Genomic DNA, 14,810 nt, shown 5'->3' with positions numbered 1-14,810 from the left:
GCCCCTGGTGAAGTCATCATAGTCAATTTTTATGACAGAGTTTATAGGAATTCTTACTGTGTACATTCTGGTTAATATATAAAAATGTGGTTTGACTTTAGAAGAAAATAGAAGTTAACTGGCTTGTTAATAGTTAACATGACATCCATAGCCTGGTATAACCCTATATATGTAACTTTTTAGTTTGAAAAATAGATTTTTTGGGAATATGTGAATTTTGTCCCTTTATGTTTGATAGTAGTGTCTTTAACAAAGCACAAGGGCTACTATAAGGCAAGTTCTAATTTTGTAAGGGAAATTTTAATAATGAGCCATGTACCTACAACCACGCACGCTGGTAAGAAGCAGTGGTAGCTAGGAAAATGAGTGTTAATTGATAAACATTTTCATAACAAATCAGGATATATAATCAGTGAAAATAATTTGTAAGTAAAAGCATAAACTTTGGTAACTGCATTTGTAGTACATTAATCCTAGTGATAGATCAATTTATAATAGTGTGCCTACACTTGAGATCACTATTGTAAATTTTCATAAACATAATGATATTTTACCTGACCAGCTAATTAGAATTAGGATCAGGTTGAATGGTTCTTTTTCAGGACTGGTTGATTCCTGTGCTGTTTAAAATTGGGAAAATTAGTATGCTTAAAATAGTTTTCTTTGGGTGTGGGAAAGGTATCTTTACTGAGATTATTGATTAAATCCTCATTTGGGCAATTATATATTCTACAAAATTCTAAAAAACATAGTGGTTTTTTGATTGAAAAAATAATGTATACTCTAAAAACCTCAGAATATATAACAAAGGAAACTTTATTCATAATTCCATATTTTAGAACAATTCATTGTATTGTTGTTTAACTTTTTAGTGCATATACTTTTTTTTGGAAACTAATTAGAGGTCATGGTACATGTATACTGTGCTTTTTGAAACATATAATAAGCATGATGTTTTAGAGTAAATTTAAAAAGTTTTATAAAATATTTTTATAATGGTTATTTTTTAGTCAGTGATTTGAGGATTTAGTGGAATATGATATGCTTGACCGAAGATGGGAACAGGTTAGTAATTGGTAACTTTTATATTTCAAAAAAGGAATAATGAAAATGTAATGAGGAGGGAGTGGAAAGGGAAATATAAAGTTAGATTTTCCAGTGGTTTTATTAACTACAAAGAAAGTTATATATAAAGAAATAGCATTATATAAATTAGTATTACCATGAATTTTAATCTTAGTATCACACAAAATGGACTCTATTTTATAGCTATAACTAACTTAGATTCTTAGATAATGCACTCTCTTAAAGCAATCTTGACACTGCTGTATTGATGAAAATGCACCAGATTCACAAAAGAGAGAATATGCATTTAATCTCCTTTCTCCTTTTCCCTGCCTTTTCTTTTCTCACTCTTTCATTCTCTCTCCAGAAAGTGGGGAGAAAATAAATAGGCTAAACAGTAGAAGCATTATTTGATTTAGGGACTTTCTGTGGTGCCCTGTCTACTAGATCAAATTGCAAAGTAGATTGCTTGGACTTTGTGGCTGTCACATGTCCCTTTGATTTCCTCTTTTGCTTCGTTTCTTCCTTGTATTACTTCCTGGAAACTGGTACTTGATGCTGTCATCTCATCAAGTTACTCAAAAATGCATTTCATTCAGGGTGGTTCTTTTGCTCAGAATTTGACATCCCTTTTTAGTTCCTCATTTTGACCACCATTCCCTAAGTGTCCCTGGTTTTTCAGGAAGGTATTGTGTTGAATATCTGATTAAAATGATCATAGTAATGCCAGAATGGGAATGAGACTCCACTCTCCTAAAAGGGGTTGTTTCTAAACAGAAGATACCTTTGAAGTTCTTTTCCTAGCTAGGTCACTGTTCCTGGCTAAAAACCAGGAAGTAAAGCCATGATTCTTTGAAATAATTCTACCTTTTAACATTTCCATAATTCAAAATGTCCTTCTCCATAATGTCTTCATTAATGAAGCTCTACAGTGTTTGACATGGGAAAAGATAGACATCTAATCATCAAAATTTTCTTGTGTTGCCCATGATGTGGAATTGTTATAGTTCACTCATATTTTTACTTAACTTTTAAAAATAGAAATTATTTTGGGTCTTTCTGAGTTCTCTGTGTTGGTGATTTTGTTACTTTGGTTTTTATTCCATTTGCTTTTATAGGTGAAACAAAAAAGACAGTCATTTTAACCATCTTGGATGACTCTGAACCAGAGGATGACGAAAGCATCATAGTTAGTTTGGTGTACACCGAAGGTGGAAGTAAAGTTTTGCCAAGCTCCAACACTGTTACAGTGAACATTTTGGCCAATGACAATGTGGCAGGAATTGTTAGCTTCCTGACAGCTTCCAGATCTGTCATAGGCCATGAAGGTGTGTTCCTTTTTTTGTTAAGCATATCCATTTTCTTTTCCATGGATGTTGTTTTTTATGTAGTTCTTTAAAACTTCTAATATTTTTCCCTTTCATTATTTTGTTGAAGTGTGTGTGTGTGTGTGTGTGTGTGTGTGTGTGTGTGTGTGTGTGTTAATCTGCATAGAACCGTATTTGGGAGAAGGCTTTATAATGAACTGTTTAACCAGATTTAGGAGCCTTGCAAACTAATACCATGTTCTAGCTTGCCATGCTCTACTGGTATGATTTTAAGGAAGCGAAACCTAGAATACTTAGTTTTCCTATCTGTTAAATGATACAAAATATTACTTCATAGGTTTCTTTGTGAGGATTAAGTGAGCTAATAAAGGTGAAGAGCTTAGCATAGTTACTGGCGAGGATACTGTATGTTCAATGGTAGCTGTAGGTATCAAACAGTGGAACACTGGGAACCAGTTAAAAACAAGTAATAGTTTATAATCAGTGAATATTTTAGCCTGGATTCTATGTTATGTTTGTATATTTTATGAACAAAGTGCCAAACTAGAAAACCTTATAAAAGTCTCTTTTTTTCCCCTTAGAAAACAGTAATTTTCTTGAATTCTCACCTAATATTTTACATCATATGTAGAGTTTTGCATAGAGGGGGCTAATTTTTTTGTGTTTGAAACAGTGGTTATTTTGTCTTTGAGTAAAGGCATTTTGGGGTAAAACAGGTATTGATACCCTGTGTTTGATTACATGGTTTATATCTGGAATTAAAAAATAATTTTACCTTGAATAGTTAAGAAATGGAAAGGATATAGATTGTATACCTGGATGTCTATTTAATAGATGAGAAAACAAATTGAAACACAGAGAAGGTTGAAAGACTTGGAAATGTCAGACAGTTAGTGGCTGTGCCAAAAACAGAATGTATTTTACTCTATTTACCTTTTTTCTTACTGTACTCCCAACTTGCAAGTTTATTTATCTATGCAAATATTTGAGCCATTTTCAGTACTCTACTTTTATTAATGGTTTGGAATTGCATGTTATCATAGCAGTAATGAGTAAAAGGGACTAACAAGTTGCCATACATATAACCTAAAGACAGATTATCAACTATCAAAAAGTTATTTGTGACATAATACAAATAAAAAGTTACTGGGGGGATAGTTAATAATGACAACAATAACATTGATGGAGTATTTTCTATCTGCCAGACATTCCACCTTCATTTCACTTAAGTTTAACAGCAGCCCTGTGAAGTAGGTATAAACATATACTCCAGATTTTCACACAAGGAAACTGAATTTGAGAGAGATGAAATAGCAACAATTCTTCAGTGGTAGTGCATAGGCCCAGCTGTGTCAAATGCAAAGCGCATGCTATGTAGGGCACCACCTAGTGACGAGAGACTTTGTTTAGGTTGAACTTGCGTCTGCTGCAGAACTTGACAATGCAGGAACTTTTGGTAAATATTTGAAATTATTTGAGTTGGAAGAATAATGAATTTGAATACCAATGACTATGTGAGGGAAGGAAATTAGTGAGAGAACCTGACTCTGTCTCAAGTTAAAAATGGACACTGGGTGTTCCCAGATGATAGCTGAAATCTGGAGAATGAATATGATGATTTTTATGGACAGAGGGAAAAAAGCAAGTTATCAGAATGGAGCCATGCAGAACATTAGAATAAGGTGCTGGGAAATAAAAATTACTTGAAAGGAGAGAGAAACCTGCTGGAGAGGCAGGAAGAAACCAGGGAGAGAGTGTATTTTCACTCAGAGTAATCAGTGTTTCATACTAACATGACCAAAAAGGGGAGTTAGATCTCAAATGGGCCAAATAAAACAGTAGCAATGGTAGATGAATTTTAAAGGAGGATTGGGGATGGGAAGCAAATATCTAAGGATGACAAACGTGGAAGCCATCAGGGAGTGCTCCTCAGTGTGGGTTTCAAGAGGCTGCCCGTTGACAGTGTTTGCTTCTAGTCTGTGACAAGAGGATTGGAAACTTTTATAACAATTTCACTGCTGTAATATCCAAAAGCAGTATCTATGGGTTGCAATTTTGCATGTTTTTTTTTGTTTTGCTTTTTGTTTGTGTTTGTTTTTTGCTATTTAGCTTATCTAGTCATTTATTTTATTGTGTTTTATAAAAGGGTCAACCTTTGATGGATTCAGGCAAACAAAACAAAATGCCCAGTCCTTCACAGCACGGAGTTTTGAGAGGCACTGCTTATTGGCTATGACAGCAAGGAGAGGAGGATTTTGGAGAAAACAGAAGAAAGGGGAGCATTTTGGATTTTTTATGTTTTGTTGAAGAAATACAGGAAGGAAAAGAAGAAGCGAAAGTGTTAGTGGTATGAAAGGTATAAATAGTTGCTGAGATAAGGAAAGGATAGTTGAGATATAAGGAGAGACTTAGAGCTAGACTAGGTGTGTGCTTTTCAGCTATATGATGAAATTTCCTTTCTAAAAAATACAAAAGAATTTGGATGTCTAGGATCAATCTGAAGACATTTTAACTGAAGGGTCCCTAATGTGGTGAAAGTGCATCTGTGAGCCTGGATGGTGGTGGTAGTGGTGAGTTGGAGGGCTGTGAAGACACTGAGGCCCTCTTGCTCGCTTCCACAGCATCTTGGAGAAACTGCAGACATGAACACCTACAGCCTCTGGCCTAGGTGAACTTCACCTGAAAACAATATTGTGACCTCGTCAGTATCTAACAGCTAATGATCTGCAGGAATGGCAAAGAGGAAGCAGGATTAGTAGTTAAAATAAATGATCCAAAGGTGTTATGGGTTAAAAATCTGCTTTAGCATATCAATCCAAAACACCAAATTGCTTTTATTGCTGGCATGAGTACGCCCTCGGTTTTTTTTTTTTACGTTTTCTACATAAATATTGGGGTCAATTTCTATTTTTTACTTACTTTTTTTCTCTTCATTCCTAAGCCTTTTCCTAGAGATTCCAAATAATTTTTTTCAAAACCATACTAAGCCACAATAGTTCAGTATTTTGTATGTGCCTTATATATTTATCATGAAAATTGCACAGAGAATTGTGTTGAGTTTATGAAAGTGAATTAATGAAAACATTGCAGTGATTCTTCAGAGATAACTGCTAAACAAATGGGGCAAAAATAATCGTGCTGTGTGAGATTTTTACAGTGTTAACATTGCTTTTGGCCTAGCGTTAGAGTTTCATTTATGTGATTAGATTTAAAATGTGGACTATGCTGAACTTCTGGCTCTAGAATGCATTTTTGATTCATGAGGAGGAATTGCCTTTTTTTCTAACAATGTATTGAATTCTGTAGAATCCTATTTCTACATTTTGTCCTAATGCAGTTGGAGAGCTGCCCAGTGGTAAATATTACCTTCTTTCAAATGTAATGGACAAAATTTAGAAATATGGGACAATGTATTTTACTGTGGTTGCACACTGGTTATAAATGTGCTCTTTATAAATCTGTGCTAGATGTTTCTCTCAGTCACCCAACTCAGCAGCATTGTAATCATCCTGTCATGTTCGACGGATTTTAAATGTTTTCTTCTCTTAGGGACAGCATGAATCTTTTTTTTTACACAAAGATTTGAACAAGAAATGTGATTCTTTAAAGAAATATGTAGAACTACTCTATTGGAAACACTCAACTTTTAACTGTTCTTGTTGACAGTCTGGGCTTCACATTATTCATATTTCTACAACTGTTTCAACCCCTTTTCTTTTTTATTGTAGAGGGCAATTTCGATAGTATACCTGTGTCATGTAGACACTTATCTATTAAAATATATTTTCTGTATTTTGGTTTTCCATTATTTTTATATGCATTGTACTTGGTGTTATTATTTGTAAAAAGAATTACGGTCTTGAAAATAAGTGTTTAAAACACTTAAGGTTATAAAGTGCATTCTTCATTTATATTCTTTATCTGCATTAGGTTAGTCATAGACACAATATGAAATATCTGCTTTAGAGTTGAAATGTGTCACTAACTTTTTGGTAAACTGTGGATTTCATATCAAGATGATCTTCCAGTTATGTAGTCAGACACTTTGTTAGGTGAGAGTTCTTCTAGCTTTCATCTTGGGCAAAATGTAGAAGGCTGTTTAGTACCTAGGAGAGTCTTTGTCATTTAATTATAACATACTCTCTCGAGACTTTTCTTCTGCCTTTTCCGTTAAATTTGGAAGACTAAGCACTTATTTTTGAGTTCTTTTTCCTGTGACTGTTTGACTTTTCACCCTGGCAGAAGGTAGCTTTTTGATATGTCCAGTCATTTTTTTCCAGGAGACATTTTAAATGTATCTGGTTCCTGGGAGTCTGCAATAAAGAGAAAGAATCAATACCTCCCTTTTGATTATTGCTTAGAAAAAAATTTATACTATTCCTGCTGTTGGCATGATATATTTTCAGTAGGCTTACAAGATTATATTTAAGAAATACTTCATTTATGTTTTATTTATATGTGCTTCCCTATATGAGTGTGTGTGCACATGTGTTTGTGTGTATGTGTGTGTATGTCATACTTCAAAGTATATTTTTACAGTATTTTCATGCAAGTTACTTTCATGGTAACTTTTTAAATTTTCAGAGGTGATATTGATGAAGTAGTATTAGACTTTGAATGATTTTACATATAGTAAGTTTGTTGAAGATTTTACTTTCTTTTCTTCTAAGCATTTTATTTTTACTTTTACCTTAAAATGATATTTTTATTCCCAAATCTATGTACAGACTTGCAACTGCAAGTTTATTATTGTGATTATAGATTGCCCTTCAACATGGATCTTTGTTGACCTACATTTTGTTTTCTTGCCATTTATGTTCTCTTTGCACTTTAGCACTTCATTAAACTTCCATAATTTTCTTTTTGAACCATTAACAAGTTTTGTGATTGGAAAAGTTTGAAAACCATGACTCTTATGAAAGAGTCACCAGACAGCACTGTAGGTGAAATAGCTTAATAAAGAATTTTTCTGTGCTTTTCAGTAATTTTTGTTTTTTGATATTTCAAACTTGCTCTATAAGAAGTTCTACATATTGTACAATAGAGAGACACCAGAGTTTCATAGTCATGTCTATATTTTGTTAACAAGTTATACAAATACAAAATTTTTAAATGGTATGCTAGCAATTATGGCTGACTATATAGTCTCAGTTTTATCCCTATCTTTGTGCAATCTGATCTAGAAATTCCTGTGTTTTTAAAAAATAAATCTAAGACATAGTTTACTAACGTAATGGTAACTAAATTTTTTTTGTAATGATACACTTAAAATTTGTTTTAAAAAGTCTTTCGAATGCTTTTGTCTTCTCCCCTCTCCTTAAAATGTTCATTGTGTTAAAATTGTGCGTGTGTTTAAATTTAGCAGGAAAACTTGAGTTTTTAAATTGAAATTAAGATAGTTTCTAAATTAATTAATTCATGATATTTTAAGAAACCTTCCTATAAGAAATATTTGTTCAGTTGTCTTCAGAAATAAAACAATGTGGCAGTTTGAAAAATACTTGAAAAGGGTGTTTGTATTTTATTGCTTTATTTCTACTCTTTAAAAAGTGTTGGAAGATTTTACTTATATACACAGAAGTTACTTGTATAACAAACTAAACTAAAGGTGGCATTTTTAGTGAATGTTTATGGTTTTTAACTACATGTATATTCTATACAATTTGATCAAGGATGTTGTCTTCTAAATCTTTTTAAACATCTTTGTAGCTTTGCATAATAATGTTTTTAGTGATACAGTTCATTGGTATTTCTTAACTTGTGTTCACCATCATATAAAACTAGTGAATTGAGCATCTTTTCAACAAGTCATATAGCCATTAGCACACTCCCTAACAGCTTACTTTGTGCTTTTAGCAGTTTGAAAGAAATGTTATCATGAAGTTCTTCACTTTTGTAAAGTATTATATGGGGATAAAAGCCAGGAATGGAAGAGATCTAAAATATTTCCATCATCCAGGAAGGTTAACTGTAACTTTGGTGAAGTTACAGATGTTGATGTACAGATTTGACACCTTTCCTTTGTATTTCTTTTTATAAAACAAAATCATTGATGGTATATGTAAGTTACAACTAAAGAAATGTGATTTTCAGGTATTTGCAAGCATTTTTATGCATGCATTGTGTAAAATCACATTGCATATCAGTGTAAGGAATTTGTGCCATTTTGAAAAGTGAAGGAAGAATTTACTTGTGTTATTACCATGAGGACTTTATAATTTCCTTTAATTTACAGAACACATATGTTCTGGTGCATGTTTTGGAGTGCATAAAAGTTTGTGTTTCCCATTTTAGCATGTGCTTTTATAACATTTACATATTGAATTTCCTGAAGTTCTACTAAATGGAAGTATTTAGAAGTGGGATAATAAACAATAAGCATTATAAAGCTTCTTGAAAATTCATAACAGAATAGCTTTGTAATGTTCTTGGGAAAGATGGTGTAATAGTTGCATGCTTGGGATTTGGGTTTTGTTGAGTTCAAATGTGAAGTTTATTTTCCATTAAGCATTTATCAGTGTATACATTTTTTTGCAGGAGAAATTTTGCAATTCCATGTGATAAGAACTGCCCCTGGTCGAGGAAATGTTACTGTTAACTGGAAAATTATTGGGCAAAATCTAGAACTTAATTTTGCTAACTTCAGTGGACAACTTTTCTTTCCTGAGGTAATACTGCAAAAACAAAAAGAAGTCGATCACAAATATCTAGAAAAAATGGTGTATTTTGAGGAAAATGAGATAGAAAAGCAGTACTATTGTAGTTATTATCTTTCTCTCTTCTCCACACCTACTTTGTATGAATTCTTTGATGTTAATACCTAATTCTTTTTCTCTTTCTTCCCATTGACTCCATATTAAGCCAAGCCAATATTACCTTCTGCCTTGAGTAGTACATTGGGTTTCTAATGACTAGTGTCCCTGAAGCACTTGTTTTCTTTTCTCTGCTCCAGTTTTTTTTATTCACCATTGTTGTAGAAACCTCCCCAACTTTTTGCTTTGAGATTTTCAATAGTGCTACATTGTTCAATGAATTAACATTTACATTCATTAGCTCAGCATTCAAGATCTTCCACAATTATCCCGTCTGCTTGAAGCTTAGGTTCCCAGGAGTCAGTGATTTTTATTCATCTTTTAAAAACTTTTGTTTAAATGAAAATGTGGGCTGGGCATGGTGGTTCATGCCTGTAATCCCAGCACTTTGGGAGGCTGAGGTGTGCAGAGCACCTAAAGTCAGGAGTTCGAGACCAGCCTGACCAACATGGAGAAAACCTGTCTCTACTAAAAATACAAAATGAACTGGGCATTGTGGGGCATGCCTGTAATCCCAGCTACTCAGGAGGCCCAGGCAGGAGAATCACTTGAACCTGGGAGGCGGAGGTTGTGGTGAGCAGAGATTGAACCTTTGCACTCCAGCCTGGGCAACAAGAGTGAGACTCTGTCTCAAAAAAAAAAAAAAAAAAAGAAAAGAAAAGAAAAAGAAAAAGAAAATGTTTGGCTGCAAAATTTATAAGGCCAATAAAATAAAGCAGGAGATAGTTCATATTCAGTAATGATAGAGGGATGGATTTCTTTCTGTTTGACATAGGGGTCATTGAATGAAACGTTGTGTGTGCATTTGTTGGATGACAGCATTCCTGAGGAGAAAGAATTATACCAAGTCATTCTGTATGATGTCAGGACACAAGGTACTTCAGAATTTAATTTTTTTATATATATTCAGAAAGGAAAGAAAATAGTTATCTCTGTATTTAACAAATTAGATGCATACCAATTTTTAAAATGTTACTCTATTATGTATCCCCTAGAAACGTTAGATCCAAAAAACGTTAGCACCGTATGGGAATACTTTATGGACTTCGGAAGAAAAGCTCTGAAAACTTTGCTAAATGGTTACTTAAAGAATAAAATTGATTTCCAAAGATAGAATTTTTTTTTTTTTTTAAATTAACTTGAGACTTACAGGCCAATTTGAATTTTGGACCAATTATATGGATATTTTTTAAGCAAATTATCTGGGTACCTTCCTCAGTTTCTACTCAATTTCTATAATTCTGATAACCAATATAACCAAGAATGATAGTAGTATGTGAAGTGAAGAAATTCATGACCTTTTACCTGAAGGAAAAATGGATTGTGGATTCTGTTGGTTCTCCTGGAACCACTGGTAGCACAAAAGACCAAGTGAAAATGTGTAAGGCCCCCTGAGGTCTAGGGTTAGAACCAGCACATCATCACTTTTACCTTGTTCTATTGCCCAAAACAGGTTAACCTGAAGATTTGTTAGAGAAGTAAATGGAATACTCTTTGATTACCTCAGTATGTTTCAGAGAGTGAGGTTATAGTCCAGCAATTAAAAGCTAATGCCAAATCACTGTTAGATTCCTTGATGTGGTCCCTGACATTTTTAGGAGTTCCACCAGCAGGAATCGCCCTGCTTGATGCTCAAGGATATGCAGCCGTCCTCACAGTAGAAGCCAGTGATGAACCACATGGAGTTTTAAATTTTGCTCTTTCATCAAGATTTGTTTTACTGCAAGAGGCTAACGTAACAATTCAGCTTTTCATCAACAGAGAATTTGGATCTCTAGGTTTGTGTTACTCTAGTTTGAATGGGGTTTCCAGGGAAGTACTTATTAATATTCTACTTGTGTGGATAAAAGCCACTGCTAAAATAAATCAGGGACAGGAAAAAAATATTTCTTCATTTAGGACAGAACTTTATAACTTCTTTATTTCTGAAAAGATTATTTCTTTTTAAAAGAAATAATCTGTTTTCACAGAAATTCTGTGTAATTAACAAACATAACATTACAGCAGTAACAGTAATTTAGGCTGTCTCTGGGTCTGCTAATCTACACTGGGCTTGGCCATGGGTGGCTCTATTTCATATGTCTGTTATTCTTCTCCTGGAACCACTGGTAGCACAAAAGACCAAGTGAAAATGTCTAAAGCCCCCTGAGATCTAGGGTTAGAACCAGCATATCACTTTTACTTTGTTCTATTGGCCAAAACAAGTCATATATCCAGATTTACAGTCTAGAGGCAGGTAAATAAGTTTTTCCCGCAGTGAGACACCCATGAGCCATCACATGGTAAAGATTGGGGATATAGGAAGGGGTGAGGAATTGGGACCAATAATGCTAGCTACAAAGGGTGCTTTTAGGAAAGGCAAAAAATTCACAATGGGAAATTATTATAAAAGTTTACAGATTTATAAAACATTTTTTGCAACCAATTCAATTAGGAGCTATCAATGTCACATATGCCACCATTCCTGGAATGCTGAGTCTGAAGAACCAAACAGTAGGAAACCTAGCAGAGCCAGAAGCTGATTTCGTCCCTGTTCTTGGCTTTCTGATTTTAGAAGAAGGGGAAACAGCAGCAGCCATCAACATTACCATTCTTGAGGTAAAATTCTCCTATTATTTCCTGTCGTGGACCGTCCGGGACGGGTAGGCACGTCTGCCCCGGGGTCTCTCGACCTGCAAGAGGGTCCCAATACCTGGAAGAGGGAGTGCACCTAGAAAATTAATAAAGACAGAGAGAGAGAAAGCGAGGCATCTGGAGGGCTGATAGGCTGTGCCTAAACAGCAAATTTTATTTTTCAAAGGCCAGGAATAAATACACTTTCTTGGCTCTGGTTTACGTCATAGCAAGAGGAAATGCAAATGTACACCTTACATGGCCTATACAAGAGAGAAATCAGATACACAATGGTTGCAAGAGGAAATGCAAATGTATACCTTACATGGTCTATACAATAGAGAAATCAGATATGCAATCAGTGGTTGTAAAAAGTAACAGAATTTCCTGTAATCACAAAGCTTGTTTACATCCAGACATTATTCCTCCTGGCTGCAGGTATCTCTGGTTTGATCTTGTTTTAGAACTGAGATGTGAAAAGGTTTTCTGGTTTTGCTCATCAGAATATCTTTTAACCGGATTCTCCTTTGTCTACTCCTAACTCAACTTAACTCAACTTCCCCATTCAGGAATCTCTGAGTCAGGAATCAATGCCATCCCTTATGGTGGCATTTGCTTTGCAAATATCGACAGTTAAACCATTAGGCAGTCAGGTAAGTAAAGAAAAGGTTAAAACTTGTTCTTAAAGAGAGAGTCATAAAAAGGTTAAAAGCAGGAACCGGTTGCTGGTAGGGGGTTACTTGGTCTAGCAGCAACGCATAATTTTAGGCCCAAACGATATTGTGGTTGATATTAGAAACTGATCATTCATCTTTCAGTTCCTATATTTCCGGATAGCTCGACTGCCTCCAGTAGGAAACTGTGTTTGGGATCAAACTCACCGTATAGTGAGACTCACGCCTTTTAGGGGTCTCACACGGGAATGTTCCCCACAATTTCCTTATTATTGTATAAAACCTGAAGTAAATACATAGTGATGGAAGAGTCTATAACAGAGGTAGTAACATTTAGTAAGATACTTCTAGTAACTTTGCATTTAAGACATCAAGTTTTATGAAAACGAAGTTTACCTGAGTTTTTTTCTATTTGTAAGAAAATACTACTCTTCTTTTAATATAAGGTTTGGATACTTTACAATTATAATACCAGAAACTTAGTGAATTCTTTTCTGCTTGGTTCACCCTGCTGGTACCTTTAAATCAGCTTATTTATTTTTTTGATTTTTGTTGTTTTTGTTTGTTTCTTTAGGCACACAGGGGTTTCTGTTCTTATTTAGATAGACTGGCCTGCTATTATGTATTTTATTATAGACATGTCTGTGATAAAGATAATTTTCTTAGGATAGTCCCCTTTAAGATGGCATAGACTTAAGAGGTTTCAAGGAGTATTTTGATTAATCAAAAGGATTATTTGGACCAGCAAATCGATGTATGTCAGAATCTTTGTTGGTAGGACTGGTTAAATCAGATATAGGGAAAAACTTGCTAGAGGCTGATGGCATGAAATGCGATTTTGGTTAGGTTAAACTTAATCATTAGTGATTTAAATTGTGTTTTAAATAATTTTTCATATTATAGAGCCTCATGTTGTTTGGTAATTGACATAGTGGATGAATTACCTACATACATTTGCAAGAGATGTTTAAGATACAGGAGTGGCAAGAGGGAGAAAACATGAATATTGCAGTTAAAAAAATATTTTTCAATTACTATGTATTTTGGGAGTTCTATTTTTAAAAATATTTTATCTTGGAGGCTTTTATGTTTACAAAATTATAAGTGGTGTAAACCATCTACTATCTGAAGTCAGTAACTTATTTTATTGATTACTGTGGCACTATGACCTAATATAACAGTATACAAATTATAAACCTATAAAATTAAAGATAGTACTATGTCAGTATATGGGATATAACATGAAATTTGAGAAAACTTTCAAGTAAGTTATCTTTCAAATGTATATTCTTTCAAATGTATACTCAAGTTATCTATCAAATGTATACTTATTAATAACTATAAATAAATGGATTGATTATTCCTTAGACATGTTCGTTTTTAAAGCAGAGAATACACAGTCACCCTTCTTTTCTCTGAAGAGTCTAGTTTTTTTGAATATGGGGTTTTGGTTCCAGCTTTATTTCTTCCTAGCTCTTTGCAATCCTTTCTGTTCCCTGAGTAGCACTAGATTAAGAGACTGCAGGCCTGTGCATAGAGGAGCAAGTTGCCCTGGGAGTGGTAGGGAGGAGTTACTGAATGGGGGATGGGGCACAGTAAGAATACATAGAGCAGTCCTTCTGTGTCACTGACCTTGTAACTTATTGGTTGTCTTATTACATAAGACAGTCTAGGGACCATGATTTTCACTTATTCTTTACTTGGAAACATGACTCCATTAAATAAGGTGAGGGGAAAAGTACATATTGGTGAGTATGTACTGAGATTATATATGCATAAAAATACACACACATTGTGTTTCTATGTAAATATTGATGGCTAGCTGATCACTCTTGATATGGATTTTGTTAATCCTTATTTTTTTTGTACCTGCCTTGTTTTCATTGCTATTATGTGGACTAGGGATTAATAATAATAGCTGTTAATTTTAAAGCATTCTCTCTAGGCCACTCTACACATGATTTATGATCATTATTACAATCTCCCACCCAAAAAAGCTATTATTTCCCCTATTATAGAGATAGAATTGGGTCCTAAAATTTAAGTAACTTACTTAAATTTATAGAATTTGGTACTAGGTCTCCTTGAGCTGCCAAGCCCCGCCCCCCCCGCCTTTTTTCATGGTATTCTATTCCTTATTCTACACATTGAATATTAAGGTAATTTAAAATATTCTGTTCAAATTATGCTTAAAATAATTAGGCTTATATATTTTTATAGTTGGTTTTTATATAAATCTAGGTTTAAAATGTTAAAATTTTTAAGTGGTTTCTATGGGTCAACCTAATTACTTGCTATACAACCAAGTATAAGTTTAA

The 14,810-nt window shown here is 34.0% G+C and overlaps 1 protein-coding gene across 4 annotated transcripts in view; it reads left to right on the top strand.

Annotated features, from left to right (window-relative positions):
• ADGRV1 (adhesion G protein-coupled receptor V1) overlaps positions 1-14,810 on the top strand; it is a 583,497-nt gene that overhangs the window by 128,163 nt on the left and 440,524 nt on the right. For all 4 annotated transcript variants that reach the window (XM_074383772.1, XM_003920760.4, XM_074383775.1 and 1 more), the window contains exons 34-38: positions 2,184-2,393; positions 8,931-9,061; positions 9,981-10,080; positions 10,804-10,983; positions 11,640-11,803. In XM_074383772.1, the coding sequence (XP_074239873.1) occupies positions 2,184-2,393; positions 8,931-9,061; positions 9,981-10,080; positions 10,804-10,983; positions 11,640-11,803 (785 nt within the window). The remainder of the gene's footprint in view (positions 1-2,183; positions 2,394-8,930; positions 9,062-9,980; positions 10,081-10,803; positions 10,984-11,639; positions 11,804-14,810) is intronic.

This window comes from Saimiri boliviensis, chromosome 1 (genome assembly GCF_048565385.1).
Source record: "Saimiri boliviensis isolate mSaiBol1 chromosome 1, mSaiBol1.pri, whole genome shotgun sequence".
Lineage (NCBI taxonomy): Eukaryota > Metazoa > Chordata > Mammalia > Primates > Cebidae > Saimiri > Saimiri boliviensis.
Note: the sequence above shows the minus strand (reverse complement) of the source record. Positions and strands in the feature narration are given on the sequence as shown.